This window comes from Pseudophryne corroboree, chromosome 6 (assembly GCF_028390025.1).
Source record: "Pseudophryne corroboree isolate aPseCor3 chromosome 6, aPseCor3.hap2, whole genome shotgun sequence".
In the NCBI taxonomy this organism is placed as follows: domain Eukaryota; kingdom Metazoa; phylum Chordata; class Amphibia; order Anura; family Myobatrachidae; genus Pseudophryne; species Pseudophryne corroboree.
In genome coordinates this window covers 576,518,661-576,539,087 of record NC_086449.1, presented here as the reverse complement: position 1 = coordinate 576,539,087, position 20,427 = coordinate 576,518,661, and the positions used below count along the sequence as shown (strand labels likewise).

The window sequence follows — 20,427 nt, the reverse complement described above, 5'->3', positions numbered from 1 at the left end:
AGGTTATCTACCAATGAGAGTGCACCTATATAAGAATAATAGCAGAAAGAGATGATAGGAAAGATAGGGTCATTCAGTATGTGGATCTGCTGTTCACGTTAGGCAGGGTAAAAACAGTCGACGCTTCGGTGGCGCTTGTAAGCCCTGGATCGTGAATGAGAGTCCACGGAAGGATAGTGAGCAGTATGAAGGAGAAAGGAAAGAGAAAAAGGAAGGATTGGGAGCTGAGTCCAATCAGCTAACAAGTGGTGTCTCAGAGAGGAGACCAAAGACTCAAAATATGAGGTTCAGGTAGGTTGATGAATCAAAGCACAAATCACATATCTATTACTAATGTGCAAAGGACATTCCTAAGTACACTATCTGTGAAATCATCACCATAGGTAAAAGATGACATCAGTCCATTGAGTGTACCGCATTTTTTAAAATAGTCATAATAGTGAGCAGAGTGCAGCCAAATAGACCTGATCTGTAATCCGTGGGATTTATAGGCTGTAATAAGCACAGAAGATCCCAATTGTGTAATTCACATACACATTCCTATTATGCAGAGGACATACAGTATCAAAAAGATATAATCATTGCTTTAGATAAACTATGGGACATCAGCCTATTAGGTATCATAATCCATTAAAGGAAAAACAGACGAATGAAATGCAGCAATTTAGTCTATTCTACAATCTGTAGGAAAAAGCTGAGCTAGGCATCAGAACAGACACACTGTAAGCTATGCAGTATTATGGTGTGCCTTAAGCAATGGATACATATAGCAGCGGTATTTCTAACACAAAAGACATGAATAAGTGAAAAGGCTGATACTCAGGGTGTCAGGTTTAAGCGATGGGTGGCAGTAAATAAAGCTCCAAAGGAAGGTCTCCTGGTTAAATCCGTGGAAAACGCGTTTCGCCCGTTAGGGCTTGTTCACTTCCGGGATCTCACAACTAATACAGAGAGTGGGGTTTAAAAACCCTGCTAGCAAAAGTAGCAGCCAATAAGATGTGGGTATTTTAGTATGGGGGCGGGAGTATCATTGAGGTCCGTGAGGCCAATTAGGAGTGAGTGTGCGGCGCATCATGTCCAATCGGAGCATGGGTGCGCTGGTGGGCAAGGTGTGTGGGCGGAGTGGAGGCAAGGGAAGACGTGCTGTAGCGCACGTCGGGGACTGGCATATGTAATGAGAGAGACCTGAATGTCGGGAAATGAGCCGTGGAGGCGCCATTTTGGTAACTGGATTGCCATGATTGGCTGGCGTGACATCACATAAAAAATGGAGTGTAACAAATGAAATCAATATATATAACATTTAACATCTAAGTGTTACTGATTAAATACTGAGATTGTTGCAGCGCAAGAGGGCGGAGGTTGCCCGCTGGATAGGTGAGCGGAGGGCGTCTTTAATATGCTCTACGGTTAGCAATATAGTGTCCCTTTCTAGGGTATCAATATTTTCCGACAGGGAATCTGACCACGCAGCTGCAGCACTGCACATCCATGCTGAAGCAATAGCTGGTCTCAGTATAATACCTGTGTGTGTATATACAGACTTCAGGATAGCCTCCTGCTTTCTATCAGCAGGCTCCTTTAGGGCGGCCGTATCAGGAGACGGTAGTGCCACCTTCTTTGACAAGCGTGTGAGCGCTTTATCCACCCTAGGGGATGTTTCCCAATGTGACCTATCCTCTGGCGGGAAAGGGTACGTCATTAGTAACCTCTTAGAAATTACCAGTTTCTTATCGGGGGAAGCCCACGCTTCTTCACACACTTCATTTAATTCCTCAGATGGAGGAAAAACTACTGGTAGTTTTTTCTCTCCAAACATTATACCCTTTTTTGTGGTTCCTGGGGGAACATCAGAAATGTGCAACACATTTTTCATAGCCTCAATCATGTAACGTGTGGCCCTATTGGAAGTTACATTAGTCTCATCGTCGTCGACACTGGAGTCAGTATCCGTGTCGACATCTGTGTCTGCCATCTGAGGTAGCGGGCGTTTTAGAGCCCCTGATGGCTTTTGAGACGCCTGGGCAGGCACAGGCTGAGAAGCCGACTGTCCCATATTTGGTATGTCGTCAAACCTTTTATGTAAGGAGTCGACACTGTCGCGTAATTCCTTCCACATAACCATCCACTCAGGTGTCGGCCCCGCAGGGGGTGACATCACATTTATCGGCATCTGCTCCGCCTCCACATAAGCCTCCTCATCAAACATGTCGACACAGCCGTACCGACACACCGCACACACACAGGGAATGCTCTGACAGAGGACAGGATCCCACAAAGCCCTTTGGGGAGACAGAGAGAGAGTATGCCAGCACACACCAGAGCGCTATATAACACAGGGATGAACACTATAACTGAGTGATTTTCCCTAAATTTAGTGCCCCCCCTCTCTTTTTTACCCTTTGTAGCTTGAAACTGCAGGGGAGAGCCTGGGAGTGATCCTTCCAGCGGAGCTGTGAGGGAAAAATGGCGCCAGTGTGCTGAGGGAGATAGCCCCGCCCCTTTTTCGGCGGACTTTCTCACGCTTTTTTATGGATCCTGGCAGGGGTATTATTCACATATATAGCCTCTGAGACTATATATTGTGATTATTTGCCAGCCAAGGTATTAATATTGCTGCTCAGGGCGCCCCCCCTCCCCCAGCGCCCTGCACCCATCAGTGACCGGAGTGTGAGGTGTGCATGAGGAGCAATGGCGCACAGCTGCAGTGCTGTGCGCTACCTTGTTGAAGACCGAAGTCTTCTGCCGCCGATTTTCAGGACCATCTTCATGCTTCTGGCTCTGTAAGGGGGACGGCGGCGCGGCTCCGGACGATCGAGGTCGGGCCCTGTGTTCGATCCCTCTGGAGCTAATGGTGTCCAGTAGCCTAAGAAGCCCAAGCTAGCTGCAAGCAGGTAGGTTCGCTTCTTCTCCCATTAGTCCCTCGTAGCAGTGAGTCTGTTGCCAGCAGATCTCACTGAAAATAAAAAACCTAAAATATACTTTCTTTTCTAGGAGCTCAGGAGAGCCCCTAGTGTGCATCCAGCTCAGCCGGGCACAAGATTCTAACTGAGGTCTGGAGGAGGGTCATAGGGGGAGGAGCCAGTGCACACCAGTTAGACCAAAAGCTTTCTTTTAGTTGTGCCAAGTCTCCTGCGGAGCCGCTATTCCCCATGGTCCTTACGGAGTCCCAGCATCCACTTAGGACGTCAGAGAAAATTTGATTGAAGGCGCCTATACGAATTGTGTACTACTCTTTTGTATTGTCCAAAGCTTTGAGCCTGTTGGTGCCTCGGATCAAGATCCTACTCTACACCCCATTGTCCAGACTTGTGGAGCCCAGTGTACCCCGCAGCAGAAATGATTGTAATGCTGCAGGTGGCATCTTGTGTAAATAGATGCCTCTTTGTTGACTTCTGATCCTCAGCTTATTCAGAATGGTCGGGATATTCATACAGATGAAGCCAATGCAGCTGCATCCAAAGACGTAGCCACTGGCTATCCGTCACCACCCTGCCCCCAAACGGACGCAGCATGTCTTCAAGCATTCTGGTACACCCTTATCAAATCAATAATAATGTATTTGGAGATGTTTAAATAGTAAATTATGGCTAATAAGGACATGTCACTTAGGAGTTTGTGAACTTGCATATGGAAGTTTTTCCTATTTCTCAAGACATTTTAATTCACCCCAAAATACTGTAACCCAGTGATTCCCAAACTTTTTTGAGTCACGGTGCCCTAGAGTATGGATTTTTTTCTATAGCACTCCTAGGCCAAAAGTTTATTATTGAGAAATTCAGATTTTTTAAATCAAGGAAATTGTGTTTATATGTCAACCTTAGGTTCAGTTATGTGGTAAGGGACGAGCTTCACTTCTGTTTGTCCACATATTTTATGATTGAAAGCCACAAGCATAGGTTTGGTCTATTACACTGACCTAAATAATTGGATTAGGCCTTGGACCACCACCCTAGGGCAGCCCTGCAAGTTCCCCAAGGCACCCCAGGGTGCCACGGCACACAGTTTAAGAACCAATGCTCTAACCCATTTTATTTGCTGAAAATACAATTGCTGGCAATCAATTTTCCTCTATTAATAAAAGTAACATAGAAACAAACATAGAATGCGATGGCAAATCAGAACCACCTTAGTCTGCCCACGAACATATACACACACACATATTAGGGTTTATTTTATTTTGTCAGGAGCCAATTAACCTACCAGTATATTTTATATTGTGGGAGGAAACTGGAGTACCCCGGAGTAAACCCACCCAAGCACAGGATGAATATACAAACTCCACACAGTGCTGTGTGGCAGTAATGCTAACCATTACACCATCAGTGGTAAAATTCAATCTTTTAACAGCTTCATACGCTGTCTTGCTATCTTCCACTTTCTGGGGGTTCAGTACGAGTTCTCTTTCATGCCCTTCAAAAAGTTTGCACATAGTAGAGTTAATGTGATATAGGTCCAATGCCTGCATCCGGTTATTCCTCACTGACTTGCATGGGAGGCTGGATCCTGTAATCACACAATACAGTACTAACAACTAACAGAATTGGCCCCCAAAAATGAATCTGCTATTAAAGTGATTCAAGTCAGCTTTGAAAACGAAAGGAATGGATAAGTAGTAGAAAAACGGTTATAAGTTAAAAGTAAAGGGATTTCCCCCCTTTTACACAAAAAAAATAAATAAATATATAATCAAGAAAAACAGATTAGGTCACAGTATAAAAAGTTTATTGACAAGAAATGCAGAAAGAATGCAGACAATCTTGAGTTAAGAAATCTGCTTCATTCACAAGGCTCTTATACAGCTCTGTCTGTGCCAGCACAAACCTGTCAAGTCCTACAAGTGTTTGGCAGCATGATCTATTTGCACTATAGACGAGCTCTGAATGGAAATGGACCGAGCTTCAATGGAAGCGACATCTTTCCACAGTTTATTGCACTGTTCTTACAGCAGGCTCAGCAACAAAGATCCTCGTAGAGGATCCTACTACGGCGTAACTGAAGAAAGGTTCAGTGGAGATACTCTTCTTGTAGGTGTGTTGCTGGCTGAAAGGGACTGTGGGAATAAAAATGGTGCATTTGCTGGGAGGTCGGCAGAAGGGCTTTCATTCTGATTGCGTAGCTGTAGAATCTGTCGCAGAAGGGCTTTACCTTCTTCTCTTGTCTGAAACAGAAAGTGTAAGTACAACAGCAACACTGAAAAGTTATATGTTTATTAATCAAAGCTGAAATGTATGGAATTAGACTTATGTATAGGAAACATTACTTTAAGGATGTGATGTCCAAAAGAGGAAAAAAATTCTAAAACGAAGGACAGAGGCTAAAACTAATCCCTACAGTACCTCAGTCAGTAAAACCAAGTCTCCAAACTAAGTTTAAGGGGGATACTCAATTGTTTGAAAAGTCAGTTGGGTGTATGTTTTTTCCGGTCTATTAGATTTATAACCATCCTTTTCTTTCAGTCCATAATAAAGTTCTATACTCATGTTTTTACTTTTCACAGAGTCACTAATCTTATATACCAATTTTATGCAGAATAGTATCAAATTATTTTCTTAAAAAATAAAATAAAACCTATATTACCTGCAAATACAGGTTGAGTATCCCATATCCAAATATTCCAAAATACAGAATTTTTTGAGTGAGATTGAGATAATGAAACCTTTGATTTCTGATGGCTCAATGTGCAAAAATTTGTTTAATACACAAAGTTATCAAAAATATTGTATTAAATGACCTTCAGGCTGTGTGTATAAGGTGTATATGAAACGTAAATGCATTCTGTTGCTAGGCTTGGGTCCCATTCCCAAGATATCTCATTATGGTATACAAACATTCCAATATACGGAAAAATCAGATATCCAAAATACTTCTGGTCCCAAGCATTTTAGATATGGGATACTCAACCTGTATAAGCAAATTTCCTGCAACACTAGCATTTATTTTACCTTTTATATTTGCGCTTACTCATTTGATGCTGAATACAGTTAGCGGTTATCTAGGTGTACAGGTTGAGTATCCCTTATCCAAAATGCTTGGGACCAGAGGTATTTTGGATATGGGATTTTTCCGTATTTTGGAATAATTGCATACCATAATGAGATATCATGGTGATGGGACCTAAATCTAAGCACAGAATACATTTATGTTACATATACACCTTATACACACAGCCTGAAGGTAATTTTAGCCAATATTTTTTATAACTTTGTGCATTAAACAAAGTGTATGTACATTCACACAATTAATTTATGTTTCATCTACACCTCATACACACAGTCTGAAGGTCATTTAATACAATATTTTTAATAACTTGTGTATTAAACAAAGTTTGTGTACATTGAGCCATCAAAAAATAAAGGTTTCACTATCTCACTCTCACTCAAAAAAGTCTGTATTTCGGAATATTTCGTATTTCGGAATATTTGGATATGGGATACTCAACCTGTATCAGGCTGCTGGACTTGTTTCTGCTAGTACTGAATGTAGTGACCGGTGATATGTTATCCAGCTTTGCTTCCACATTGGTAAGTATAGCTTAATATTCTTTTAACATTATTAATTCTAGTTCACTTTTCATATTGGGAAGAATTCTGGTATTTGCTACCATTCATGCGTTTTGTATATCTGACTTTATTTTAATTCCAACAATCTGTTTCCCACTGAGGTGCATCCTTCCTAGATCCTACAGCAGATAGGAAAGCAGGCTTTTGGCCTCTTTACAATTTTGCTGCCTTTCAGTTGTAGTATACAGCACAGGGAAATTGACAGGAAACTGTCCTATAAACTTATCTAAACTTATATGCAAAGATTGTGTTTTTAGGTGCGCTACACACAAAAAAGCTTCAAATGTCAGGATTATTTTATTTAATTATCTTTAACCAATATTAGTTTTTGGACAATGGTAAACTTTAATAATGAATTAATCAAAACTGCCTTCCAGACTTAAAATAAGATTTTACTTACCGATAAATCTATTTCTCGGAGTCCGTAGTGGATGCTGGGGTTCCTGAAAGGACCATGGGGAATAGCGGCTCCGCAGGAGACAGGGCACAAAAAGTAAAGCTTTTCCAGATCAGGTGGTGTGCACTGGCTCCTCCCCCTATGACCCTCCTCCAGACTCCAGTTAGGTACTGTGCCCGGACGAGCGTACACAATAAGGGAGGATTTTGAATCCCGGGTAAGACTCATACCAGCCACACCAATCACACCGTACAACCTGTGATCTAAACCCAGTTAACAGTATGATAACAGCGAAGCCTCTGAAAGATGGCTTCCTTCAACAATAACCCGAATTAGTTAACAATAACTATGTACAAATTATGCAGATAATCCGCACTTGGGATGGGCGCCCAGCATCCACTACGGACTCCGAGAAATAGATTTATCGGTAAGTAAAATCTTATTTTCTCTATCGTCCTAGTGGATGCTGGGGTTCCTGAAAGGACCATGGGGATTATACCAAAGCTCCCAAACGGGCGGGAGAGTGCGGATGACTCTGCAGCACCGAATGAGAGAACTCCAGGTCCTCCTTAGCCAGAGTATCAAATTTGTAAAATTTTACAAACGTGTTCTCCCCTGACCACGTAGCTGCTCGGCAAAGTTGTAATGCCGAGACCCCTCGGGCAGCCGCCCAAGATGAGCCCACCTTCCTTGTGGAGTGGGCCTTTACAGATTTAGGCTGTGGCAGGCCTGCCACAGAATGTGCAAGTTGGATTGTGCTACAGATCCAACGAGCAATCGTCTGCTTAGACGCAGGAGCACCCATCTTGTTGGGTGCATACAATATAAACAACGAGTCAGATTTTCTGACTCCAGCTGTCCTTGCAATATATATTTTTAATGCTCTGACAACGTCCAGTAACTTGGAGTCCTCCAAGTCACTTGTAGCCGCAGGCACTACAATAGGCTGGTTCAGATGAAAAGCTGACACCACCTTAGGGAGAAAATGCGGACGAGTCCGCAGTTCTGCCCTGTCCGAATGGAAAATCAGATATGGGCTTTTGTAAGATAAAGCTGCCAATTCTGATACTCTCCTGGCAGAAGCCAGGGCTAGAAGCATGGTCACTTTCCAAGTGAGATATTTCAAATCCACCTTTTTTAGTGGTTCAAACCAATGAGATTTTAGAAAGTCCAAAACCACATTGAGATCCCACGGTGCCACTGGAGGCACCACAGGAGGCTGTATATGCAGCACTCCCTTAACAAAGGTCTGGACTTCAGGGACTGAAGCCAATTCTTTTTGAAAGAAAATCGACAGGGCCTAAATTTGAACCTTAATAGATCCCAATTTGAGACCCATAGACAATCCTGATTGCAGGAAATGTAGGAATCGACCCAGTTGAAATTCCTCCGTCGGAGCACTCCGATCTTCGCACCACGCAACATATTTTCGCCAAATTCGGTGATAATGTTGCACTGTTACTTCCTTCCTTGCTTTAATCAAAGTAGGAATGACTTCTTCCGGCATGCCTTTTTCCTTTAGGATCCGGCGTTCAACCGCCATGCCGTCAAACGCAGCCGCGGTAAGTCTTGAAACAGACAGGGACCCTGCTGAAGCAAGTCCCTCCTTAGAGGTAGAGGCCACGGATCTTCCGTGATCATCTCTTGAAGTTCCGGGTACCAAGTCCTTCTTGGCCAATCCGGAACCACTAGTATCGTTCTTACGCCTCTTTGCCGTATAATTCTCAATACTTTTGGTATGAGAGGCAGAGGAGGAAACACATACACCGACTGGTACACCCAAGGCGTTACCAGCGCGTCCACAGCTATTGCCTGCGGATCTCTTGACCTGGCGCAATACCTGTCCAGTTTTTTGTTGAGGCGAGACGCCATCATGTCCACCATTGGTCTTTCCCAACGGGTTACCAGCATGTGGAAGACTTCTGGATGAAGTCCCCACTCTCCCGGGTGAAGATCGTGTCTGCTGAGGAAGTCTGCTTCCCAGTTGTCCACTCCCGGGATGAACACTGCTGACAGTGCTATCACATGATTCTCTGCCCAGCGAAGAATCCTTGCAGCTTCTGCCATTGCACTCCTGCTTCTTGTGCCGCCCTGTCTGTTCACATGGGCGACTGCCGTGATGTTGTCCGACTGGATCAACACCGGTTTTCCCTGAAGCAGAGGTTCTGCCTGGCTTAGAGCATTGTATATTGCTCTTAGTTCCAGAATGTTTATGTGAAGAGACGTTTCCAGGCTCGTCCATACTCCCTGGAAGTTTCTTCCTTGTGTGACTGCTCCCCAGCCTCTCAGGCTGGCGTCCGTGGTCACCAGGATCCAATCCTGTATGCCGAATCTGCGGCCCTCCAATAGATGAGGACTCTGCAACCACCACAGAAGAGACACCCTTGTCCTTGGAGACAGGGTTATCCGTAGGTGCATCTGAAGATGCGACCCTGACCATTTGTCCAACAGATCCCTTTGGAAAATTCTTGCGTGGAATCTGCCGAATGGAATTGCTTCGTAAGAAGCCACCATTTTTCCCAGGACTCTTGTGCATTGATGTACAGACACCTTTCCTGGTTTTAGGAGGTTCCTGACAAGCTCGGATAACTCCTTGGCTTTTTCTTCCGGGAGAAAAACCTTTTTCTGAACCGTGTCCAGAATCATCCCTAGGAACAGCAGGCGAGTTGTCGGCATTAACTGGGATTTTGGAATATTCAGAATCCACCCGTGCTGTTTTAGCACTTCTTGAGACAGTGCTAATCCCATCTCTAGCTGTTCTCTGGACCTTGCCCTTATTAGGAGATCGTCCAAGTATGGGATAATTAATATGCCTTTTCTTCGAAGAAGAATCATCATCTCGGCCATTACCTTTGTAAAGACCCGAGGTGCCGTGGACAATCCGAACGGCAGCGTCTGAAACTGATAGTGACAGTTTTGTACAACGAACCTGAGGTACCCCTGGTGTGAGGGGTAAATTGGAACGTGGAGATACGCATCCTTGATGTCCAAGGATACCATAAAGTCCCCCTCTTCCAGGTTCGCTATCACTGCTCTGAGTGACTCCATCTTGAACTTGAACTTCTTTATGTACAGGTTCAAGGACTTCAGATTTAGAATAGGCCTTACCGAGCCATCCGGCTTCGGTACCACAAAAAGAGTGGAATAATACCCCTTCCCTTGTTGTAGAAGAGGTACCTTGACTATCACCTGCTGAGAGTACAGCTTGTGAATGGCTTCCAAAACCGTCTCCCTTTCGGAGGGGGACGTTGGTAAAGCAGACTTCAGGAAACGGCGAGGTGGATCTGTCTCTAATTCCAACCTGTACCCTTGAGATATTATCTGCAGGATCCAGGGATCTACCTGCGAGTGAGCCCACTGCGCGCTGTAATTTTTGAGACGACCGCCCACCGTCCCCGAGTCTGCTTGAGAAGCCCCAGCGTCATGCTGAGGCTTTTGTAGAAGCCGGGGAGGGCTTCTGTTCCTGGGAAGGAGCTGCGTGTTGCTGTCTCTTCCCTCGACCTTTGCCTCGTGGCAGATATGAATAGCCCTTTGCTCTCTTATTTTTAAAGGAACGAAAGGGCTGCGGTTGAAAAGTCGGTGCCTTTTTCTGTTGGGGAGTGACTTGAGGTAGAAAAGTGGATTCCCGGCTGTAGCCGTGGCCACCAATTCTGATAGACCGACTCCAAATAACTCCTCCCCTTTATACGGCAAAACTTCCATATGCCGTTTTGAATCCGCATCGCCTGTCCACTGTCGCGTCCATAAAGCTCTTCTGGCCGAAATGGACATAGCACTTACCCGTGATGCCAGTGTGCAGATATCCCTCTGTGCATCACGCATATAAAGAAATGCATCCTTTATTTGTTCTAACGACAGTAAAATATTGTCCCTGTCCAGGGTATCAATATTTTCAATCAGGGACTCTGACCAAACTACCCCAGCACTGCACATCCAGGCAGTCGCTACAGCTGGTCGTAGTATAACACCTGCATGTGTGTATATACTTTTTTGGATATTTTCCATCCTCCTATCTGATGGATCTTTAAGTGCGGCCGTCTCAGGAGAGGGTAACGCCACTTGTTTAGATAAGCGTGTTAGCGCCTTGTCCACCCTAGGAGGTGTTTCCCAGCGCTCCCTAACCTCTGGCGGGAAAGGGTATAATGCCAATAATTTCTTTGAAATTATCAGCTTTTTATCAGGGGCAACCCACGCTTCATTACACACGTCATTTAATTCTTGATTCAGGAAAAACTATAGGTAGTTTTTTCACACCCCACATAATACCCTGTTTAGTGGTACCTGTAGTATCAGCTAAATGTAACGCCTCCTTCATTGCCAAAATCATATAACGTGTGGCCCTACTGGAAAATACGGTTGATTCGTCACCGTCACCACTGGAGTCAGTGCCTGTGTCTGGGTCTGTGTCGACCGACTGAGGCAAAGGGCGTTTCACAGCCCCTGACGGTGTTTGAGTCGCCTGGACAGGCACTAATTGATTGTCCGGCCGCCTCATGTCGTCAAACGACTGCTTTAGCGTGTTGACACTATCCCGTAGTTCCATAAATAAAGGCATCCATTCTGGTGTCGACTCCCTAGGGGGTGACATCCTCATATTTGGCAATTGCTCCGCCTCCACACCAATATCGTCCTCATACATGTCGACACACATGTACCGACACACAGCAGACACACAGGGAATGCTCCTAACGAAGACAGGACCCACTAGCCCTTTGGGGAGACAGAGGGAGAGTTTGCCAGCACACACCAAAAGCGCTATATATATATATCAGGGATAGCCTTATAATAAGTGCTCCCTTATAGCTGCTTTGTTATATCAAAATATCGCCATAAATTTGCCCCCCCTCTCTGTTTTACCCTGTTTCTGTAGTGCAGTGCAGGGGAGAGACTTGGGAGCCGTCCTGACCAGCGGAGCTGTGAGAGGAAATGGCGCCGTGTGCTGAGGAGATAGGCCCCGCCCCTTTTCCGGCGGGCTCGTCTCCCGCTATTTAGAGAAATCAGGCAGGGGTTAAATATCTCCATATAGCCTCTGGGGGCTATATGTGAGGTATTTTTAGCCTTTATATAGGTTACATTTGCCTCCCAGGGCGCCCCCCCCCAGCGCCCTGCACCCTCAGTGACCGCGTGTGAAGTGTGCTGAGAGGAAAATGGCGCACAGCTGCCGTGCTGTGCGCTACCTTTAGAAGACTGCAGGAGTCTTCAGCCGCCGATTCTGGACCTCTTCTGACTTCAGCATCTGCAAGGGGGCCGGCGGCGCGGCTCCGGTGACCATCCAGGCTGTACCTGTGATCGTCCCTCTGGAGCTTGATGTCCAGTAGCCAAGAAGCCAATCCATCCTGCACGCAGGTGAGTTGACTCCTTCTCCCCTCAGTCCCTCGCTGCAGTGATCCTGTTGCCAGCAGGAAATCACTGTAAAATAAAAAACCTAGCTAAACTTTTTCTAAGCAGCTCTTTAGGAGAGCCACCTAGATTGCACCCTTCTCGGCCGGGCACAAAAATCTAACAGGAGTCTGGAGGAGGGTCATAAGGGGAGGAGCCAGTGCACACCACCTGATCTGGAAAAGCTTTACTTTTTGTGCCCTGTCTCCTGCGGAGCCGCTATTCCCCATGGTCCTTTCAGGAACCCCAGCATCCACTAGGACGATAGAGAAATCTGTGTACTGGCCTGGAAAGGATAAGAGGCCACACTGATCAATGTTTTATGGTAGGAATAAGTAGATCCTTAATATGCAATATTTCCTGCAGTATTCACCAAGGCTGTGATCAATTCAATTGCAATTATTTATTACTGAATACAGGCTGCCAGCATAACATGGCAGTACTGCACAAAGAACAGTCCAAACAGTTCTTTGTTGTATTACTCAAAGCTTCCTATGGTGTAATCTACATGGCAGAACTCCACAGTCACCAGTTTACAGTGACTGAAATAAAACACATTCTGTATTGCTTTCGGTTCTCAAAAATGGAGACTATGGACCCTGAAGACGAAATAACATCAATGAGCAGAACATGAAGCTGAGGAAGTAACGTTATCCTGCAGTCAGTTGCCAGAAAAGTTGTTATAACTCAGTTGCTATAACTCCCACTTCAAGGCAGGCTTGAAGTGGGAGTGGCTACGATGAAACATCTAATAATAGTGATGTGAGGATGCTGTTATACTGATGCAGGAACTAATGTGATCCTTATATGAAAAGAAGTGAAGAAAGTATAGATGATTGGGAACAGTGAATGGTGGCCAGCATGGGGAGGCACCAAATAAGTGTGTGCAACCATTCTTACCCAGCAGGTCACAAGAGTATACTGCCCATTACTTTCAGTGCAACCAAAACCAACTGATTAATACTACAGATTTCAATACTTACATCGTTAAAATTGAAGCATTTCTGGGCACATGCTGAGGCCTCATCCCACAGTTTGCACTTGAAGTAATACTGAGCCAAGTAACGAAATGCAGTGCTCACTTCCTGGTGCTCCACTATCTCCTGGAAATGAAGACAAAATAGAGTGAGGTGAGCCACACAGCTCGGGAAAGAGGGAGACTGTACTCAATACAGACACTTACCCCACAAGAGTAGATATCCTGTATGTATTTGATGTAGCATTGGGCAGCCTGTTCAGACTCATTCAGCTGTTCATGAAGCCTTGCAGAGAAAAACGAGTGTTAAGTGTTAGCACAGAATGCATATATTGGGATTGGGGGTTGAAAACACCACTTAGAAGCAGCCCCCTTCAAAACGATGCCCATTCCTGCTGGCACCACACTTGAAACTGATTGGCTGGTGGCAGGATATATAGTGGACTAGGGAGTCTTGGGCTGCTGGCTAAAAATAAGCAACAGACGCTACTCTCCGGGGTATACCCATCATCCTCCCTGTGCCCCTTAGTGGAGTAGGAAAAATCTATTTTACTTGCTATGATTTTTCATGCATTAATGCTAAAAGTATATGTTTGCTGAGATTCTACTTTTTTCTCTTCATGGACAGTTCACCATGAGTAGATATTTGGCATGATGGACAATACACCATAAGCCACTGGTGTTAACTGTAAATTGCTTTATTTTTTCCTTATTTTACATATTTGGGATGATTTTAGATGCTTATTTTATATCACTTTTCCCTGTTCTCTTGAATAACGAATAACAGAGGTTTGACTGTATAGGATTTTTACTTAGTAATCGGCCAAATCTAAACAATAAAACACGTTTTACAAAGTTGCTACTTCTGTACTTTTATTGCACACACCTGATTATGATCTTTCACATAGTAAGTATAACATTAACAAGAAATTAAACATTCTCCACTAATTCCTTAAATAGCTTAGCTTTGTATTCCATTTTAATTACTTCACTAGATATTGAATATTTTGGCTTTTGAAAATAGAACTCACTTTGCCAGTTTAACTAAAGCCATTTTCTCCACATCACCAACAGCATAAGCTCTCCAGTAACACTGCCAAGAGAGAACGGAAATGAAGCAGACTGTAAGCAGAAGTACTCAACAACCTTTTACACCTCATCACTCCATTCATTAATAAATGCCATTAACATGCAGAGGAACCAGTAAATCTTACGCACCAAACCAAAACATTGTAGCCTGTAAGGTAACTTAGCATATACACGTACTTTTTTAGCCTCTACAAGTTGATTGAGTTTTTCGTAACATTCCCCCAAGGCAACCAGCATTCGGGAATCATTCGGTCTGAAAAACACAACATGTTAATGTGCCAGACCTCTCCAGGAAGGTTTTATTATACAGCACACTAAGAAAACAATGTATTTAGGGGGAGCAGGTGTTGTGGTTTCTGAAATTTGTAATGGCCATTAAAGGCGCGGCCCACACAAAGTATAACACAGAAAATAGGATTCAGTGTACATTCCTCATAAAACTAAAAACAAAGCAGAAAATTATTTTAGAACGTCAGTCACTTAACCTAAAAAAGTAAACTGATTAAAGAATGTAATAAAAATCACACAATTACATGTAAGAATCATTTACTATTGTATTGCAGTCCATTAGTGTGGTTAGAAGAGGACAAGGGCCTAATTCAGACCTGATTGCACCTCTGCGGATTTGCAGAGGTTTGCGATTGTATAGTCGCCACCCAGTAAGAGTGAAAATATGCCTCGTGCAAGTCTGAGTACGCTGTGCGAAAAGCTTTGCAAACCCAATGGCAACTCACTCACCATCGAATCATTTTTCCCGTCTGTGCAGAGCCCAGGACTAACTCCTACAGTGACAAAGAAACAGGCTGTTCGGGGCCGGAGCTGATGTCACACACCCTCCCTGAAAACGCTTGGGAATGCCTGCGGTTTTCCTGACACTCCCAGAAAACGCCCAGTTACCACCCCCAAACGTTCGCTTCCTGTCAATCAATCTGCATACACCTAGTGATCAAAAAAAGACGCAGGATTTTCTGCAGTTTGGCCAACGCACCTGCGCATTACGGTCCGTACGCATGCACAGACGTTCAATAACCGGCCACTGTGCGATTTCGCACGACAGCGATCAGGTCTGTATTAGGCCCTATATGCACAGATCAGATGCTCGATATGGCAGTGTGTGCCCGCTTAGGTGCTACACTATCCCCCACACTAGCCGATATGTTAATTGTGTGACAACCTTGTCAGATCAAAATGTGATCTGACTGAGGAAACCAGAACTGCATGTATGTGAGGCCAGCAGGCAAACTGAAGTGGGGACAAGATTTGTGTCCAGATGTTCAGCTGGCCTGAAACAGAAGCTGCACACCTGGGCCACAAGGTGCTCACAGATCTGTTCATCCAGCACTGACATCTAATACTTCAGTACCTTGGTGTTTTCATGTCTAGAGACCCCACAACTGAGAAAGCTCTCATACAGTTGATTGGACAAGGCATGTTGACAACCTGGTTATGGAGATTCAAGTGTTCAGCTAGTATGAAAAGATGGATTTAAAAAAAATAAAAATGCAAATCAATTTAATGCAATATTGGGGTGAAATTGGCATTGCGCCATGGTGATGGAGTTTGAATGCTGGCAACAGCATATTATATCAGACATTTGAACTAGCACTGCTTTAAGGAAGCACAGGAAAATGTATGTAGGTTACCATATGAGTGGGAGAGGTGTGCACTGTTCATGCTCTGTCCCTTGTGATAAAATGTGTGATCTTACATCGCATGCAACAGAACTGACCCCATGAGCTTCACTTTAAGACATTATATTTGTTAGCGATAACAGCTAAAGACACGTTCTCTCATGTTAAATATTAAAGCAATTACTTGTCTTATTTAATCAGTTATGTCATGTAATTGGTAAACAGTCTGTATAACTTTCTTAACATTTAACTACACATAAGGTTTCCAAATGTACATTACAAATATTACAACTTATGTTTTACCTTTCTGTAAAACACAATACATTTAATGTACAAATAGAACTGTAATGTTGGTATACAGGTGGAAGAGATGTTACCGGAGCTGGTGGGCACGTCTGTAATAATAGAGGCAGTAAAATGGCATCTTTAGGATCTCGTAGGTCTGCCCCAATCCATACCAGGCTCGGTAATCTCTCTTATTGACCTCAATCGCATGTCTGTACCAAAAATGACAAATCAATAGATAAATACAAATCTTACAGTAACACAGGCAATACATTACAGAGGCAAAGCAGTTTGGGCATGACACTACCATGTAAAACTCACAATATTGACTAAATGATAAAACTATGCTTGTCAACAGCAGAAATTCATTGTGAATCACCTTTACATTTCTCTCCATGGGAGCTATCCAATTAGCCCCGACGCAGCGTGCTCCTCGCCCCGTGCCAGCATTTATCAGGGATTATGCATAATCCCTGATTTGTCCTGCTGGAGCCACGATAACACGTGAGTAGATAACACGTATTATCGCACAACCGCGGGTCCAATTTGAGCCGATAAAACGCCCCCTAATTGGATACCGTGATAATAACTATTAGTCATTAATTGCAATAATATTGCCCGAAACGGTATTGGAGCTAATTGGATACCCCCCCAGAGAGATGTATAAATCAGGGGGCATCATAATTATACAAAAGCAGAATGTTTATGGACTCTCCTAAATAGAACGCCAGTGGCATTAGAAATGGGAGACATAGCTAAACTTCAAAGTACATTTGGAGTGCAAAAAATAAGATTTTACTTACCGATAAATCTATTTCTCGTAGTCCGTAGTGGATGCTGGGGACTCCGTCAGGACCATGGGGATTAGCGGCTCCGCAGGAGACAGGGCACAAAACTAAAGCTTTAGGATCAGGTGGTGTGTACTGGCTCCTCCCCCTATGACCCTCCTCCAAGCCTCAGTTAGGATACTGTGCCCGGACGAGCGTACACAATAAGGAAGGATATTGAATCCCGGGTAAGACTCATACCAGCCACACCAATCACACCGTATAACTTGTGATCTAAACCCAGTTAACAGTATGACAAACGTAGGAGCCTCTGAACAGACGGCTCACAACAATAACAACCCGATTTTTTTGTAACAATAACTATGTACAAGTATTGCAGACAATCCGCACTTGGGATGGGCGCCCAGCATCCACTACGGACTACGAGAAATAGATTTATCGGTAAGTAAAATCTTATTTTCTCTGACGTCCTAAGTGGATGCTGGGGACTCCGTCAGGACCATGGGGATTATACCAAAGCTCCCAAACGGGCGGGAGAGTGCGGATGACTCTGCAGCACCGAGTGAGAGAACTCCAGGTCCTCCTCAGCCAGGGTGTGCCCCTGACCAAGTAGCAGCTCGGCAAAGTTGTAAAGCCGAGACCCCTCGGGCAGTCGCCCAAGATGAGCCCCCTTCCTTGTGGAATGGGCATTTATATATTTTGGCTGTGGCAGTCCTGCCACAGAATGTGCAAGCTGAATTGTACTACACATTCAACTAGCAATCTTCTGCTTAGAAGCAAGAGCACCCAGTTTTTTGGGTGCATACAGGATAACAGCAAGTCAGTTTTCCTGACTCCAGACGTCATGGAAATCTATATTTTCAGGGCCCTGACAACATCTAGCAACTTGGAGTCCTCCAAGTCTCTAGTAGCCGCAGGTACCACAATAAGCTGGTTCAGATGAAACGCTGACACCAACTTAGGGAGAAACTGGGGACGAGTCCGCAGCTCTGCCCTGTCCGAATGGACAATCAGATATGGGCTTTTGTGAGACAAAGCCGCCAATTCTGACACTCGCCTGGCCGAGGCCAGGGCCAACATCATGGTCACTTTCCATGCGAGATATTTCAAATCCACAGATTTGAGCGGTTTAAACCAACGTGATTTGAGGAATCCCAGGACTACGTTGAGATCCCACAGTGCCACTGGAGGCACAAAAGGGGGTTGTATATGCAGTACTCCCTTGTCAAATTTCTGGACTTCAGGAACTGAAGCCAATTCTTTCTGGAAGAAAATCGACAGGGCCGAAATTTGAACCTTAATGGACCCCAATTTGAGGCCCATAGACACTCCTGTTTGCAGGAAATGCAGGAATCGACCGAGTTGAAATTTCTTCGTGGGGCCTTCCTGGCCTCACACCACGCAACATATTTTCGCCACATGTGGTGATAATGTTGTGCGGTCACCTCCTTCCTGGCTTTGACCAGGGTAGGAATGACCTCTTCCGGAATGCCTTTTTCCCTTAGGATCCGGCGTTCAACCGCCATGCCGTCAAACGCAGCCGCGGTAAGTCTTGGAACAGACATGGTACTTGCTGAAACAAGTCCCTTCTTATCGGCAGAGGCCCTGAGTCCTCTGTGAGCATCTCTTGAAGTTCCGGGTACCAAGTCCTTCTTGGCCCATCCGGAGCCACGAGTATAGTTCTTACTCCTCTACGTCTTATAATTCTCAGTACCTTTGGTATGAGAAGCAGAGGAGGGAACACATACACCGACTGGTACACCCCTGGTGTTACCAGAACGTCCACAGCTATTGCCTGAGGGTCTCTTGACCTGGCGCAATACCTGTCCAGTTTTTTGTTCAGGCGGGACGCCATCATGTCCACCTTTGGTCTTTCCCAACGGTGCACAATCATGTGGAAAAAACTTCTCGATGAAGTCCCCACTCTCCCGGGTGGAGGTCGTGCTGAGGAAGTCTGCTTCCCAGTTGTCCACTCCCGGAATGAAAACTGCTGACAGTGCTATCACATGATTTTCCGCCCAGCGAAGAATCCTTGCAGTTTCTGCCATTGTCCTCCTGCTTCTTGTGCCGCCCTGTCTGTTTACGTGGGCGACTGCCGTGATGTTGTCCCACTGGATCAATACCGGCTGACCTTGAAGCAGAGGTCTTGCTAAGCTTAGAGCATTGTAAATTGCTCTTAGCTCCAGTATATTTATGCGGAGAGAAGTCCCCAGACTTGATCACACTCCCTGGAAATTTTTTTCCCTGTGTGACTGCTCCCCAGCCTTTCAAGCTGGAATCCGTGGTCACCAGGACCCAGTCCTGAATGCATAACTGTGGCCCTTTAGTAGATGAGCACTCTGCAGCCACCACAGAAGAGACACCCTTGTCCTTGGAGACAGGGTTATCCGCTGATGCATCTGAAGATGCGATCCGGACCATTTGTCCAGCAGATCCCACTGAAAAGTTCTTGCGTGAAATCTGCCGAATGGAATCGCTTCGTAAGAAGCCACCATTTTTCCCAGGACTGGGAATGATGCACTGACACTTTTCCTGGTTTTTTAGAGGATCCTGACTAGCTCGGATAACTCCCTGGCTTTCTCCTCCGGGAGAAACACCTTTTTCTGGACTGTGTCCAGAATCATCCCTAGGGACAGCAGACGTGTCGTCGGAGACAGCTGCGATTTTGGAATATTTAGAATCCACCCGTGCTGTCGTAGAACTACTTGAGATAGTGCTACTCAGACCTCCAACTGTTCTCTGGACCTTGCCCTTATCAGGAGATCGTCCAAGTAAGGGATAATTAAGACGCCTTTTCTTTGAAGAAGAATCATCATTTCGGCCATTACCTTGGTAAAGACCCGGGGTGCCGTAGACAATCCAAACGGCAGCGTCTGAAACTGATAGTGACAGTTTTGTACCACGAACCTGAGGTACCCTTTGTGAGAAGGGCAAATTTGGACATGGAGGTAAGCATCCTTGATGTCCAGGGACACCATATAGTCCCCTTCTTCCTGGTTCGCTATCACTGCTCTGAGTGACTCCATTTAGAATAGGTCTCACCGAGCCGTCTGGCTTCAGTACCACAATATAGTGTGGAATAATACCCCTTTACTTGTTGTAGGAGGGGTACTTTGATTATCACCTGCTGGGAATACAGCTTGTGAATTGTTTCCAATACTGCCTCCCTGTCGGAGGTAGACGTTGGTAAAGCAAACTTCAGGAACCTGCGAGGGGGAGACGTCTCGAATTTCCAATCTGTACCCCTGGGATACTACTTGTAGGATCCAGGGGTCCACTTGCGAGTGAGCCCACTGCGTGCTGAAACTCTTGAGACGAC

The 20,427-nt window shown here is 45.0% G+C and overlaps 1 protein-coding gene across 2 annotated transcripts in view; it reads right to left on the bottom strand.

The window, feature by feature from the left end:
• Positions 1 to 4,708: 4,708 nt before the first annotated feature.
• Positions 4,709 to 20,427, bottom strand: part of CDC23 (cell division cycle 23) — a 102,585-nt gene continuing 86,866 nt past the window's right edge. For both annotated transcript variants that reach the window (XM_063927882.1, XM_063927881.1), the window contains exons 11-16: positions 16,413 to 16,532; positions 14,582 to 14,657; positions 14,347 to 14,408; positions 13,523 to 13,601; positions 13,323 to 13,442; positions 4,709 to 5,161 (exon numbers count right to left, since the gene is read on the bottom strand). In XM_063927882.1, the coding sequence (XP_063783952.1) occupies positions 4,985 to 5,161; positions 13,323 to 13,442; positions 13,523 to 13,601; positions 14,347 to 14,408; positions 14,582 to 14,657; positions 16,413 to 16,532 (634 nt within the window). In that variant the 3' untranslated portion in view covers positions 4,709 to 4,984. The remainder of the gene's footprint in view (positions 5,162 to 13,322; positions 13,443 to 13,522; positions 13,602 to 14,346; positions 14,409 to 14,581; positions 14,658 to 16,412; positions 16,533 to 20,427) is intronic.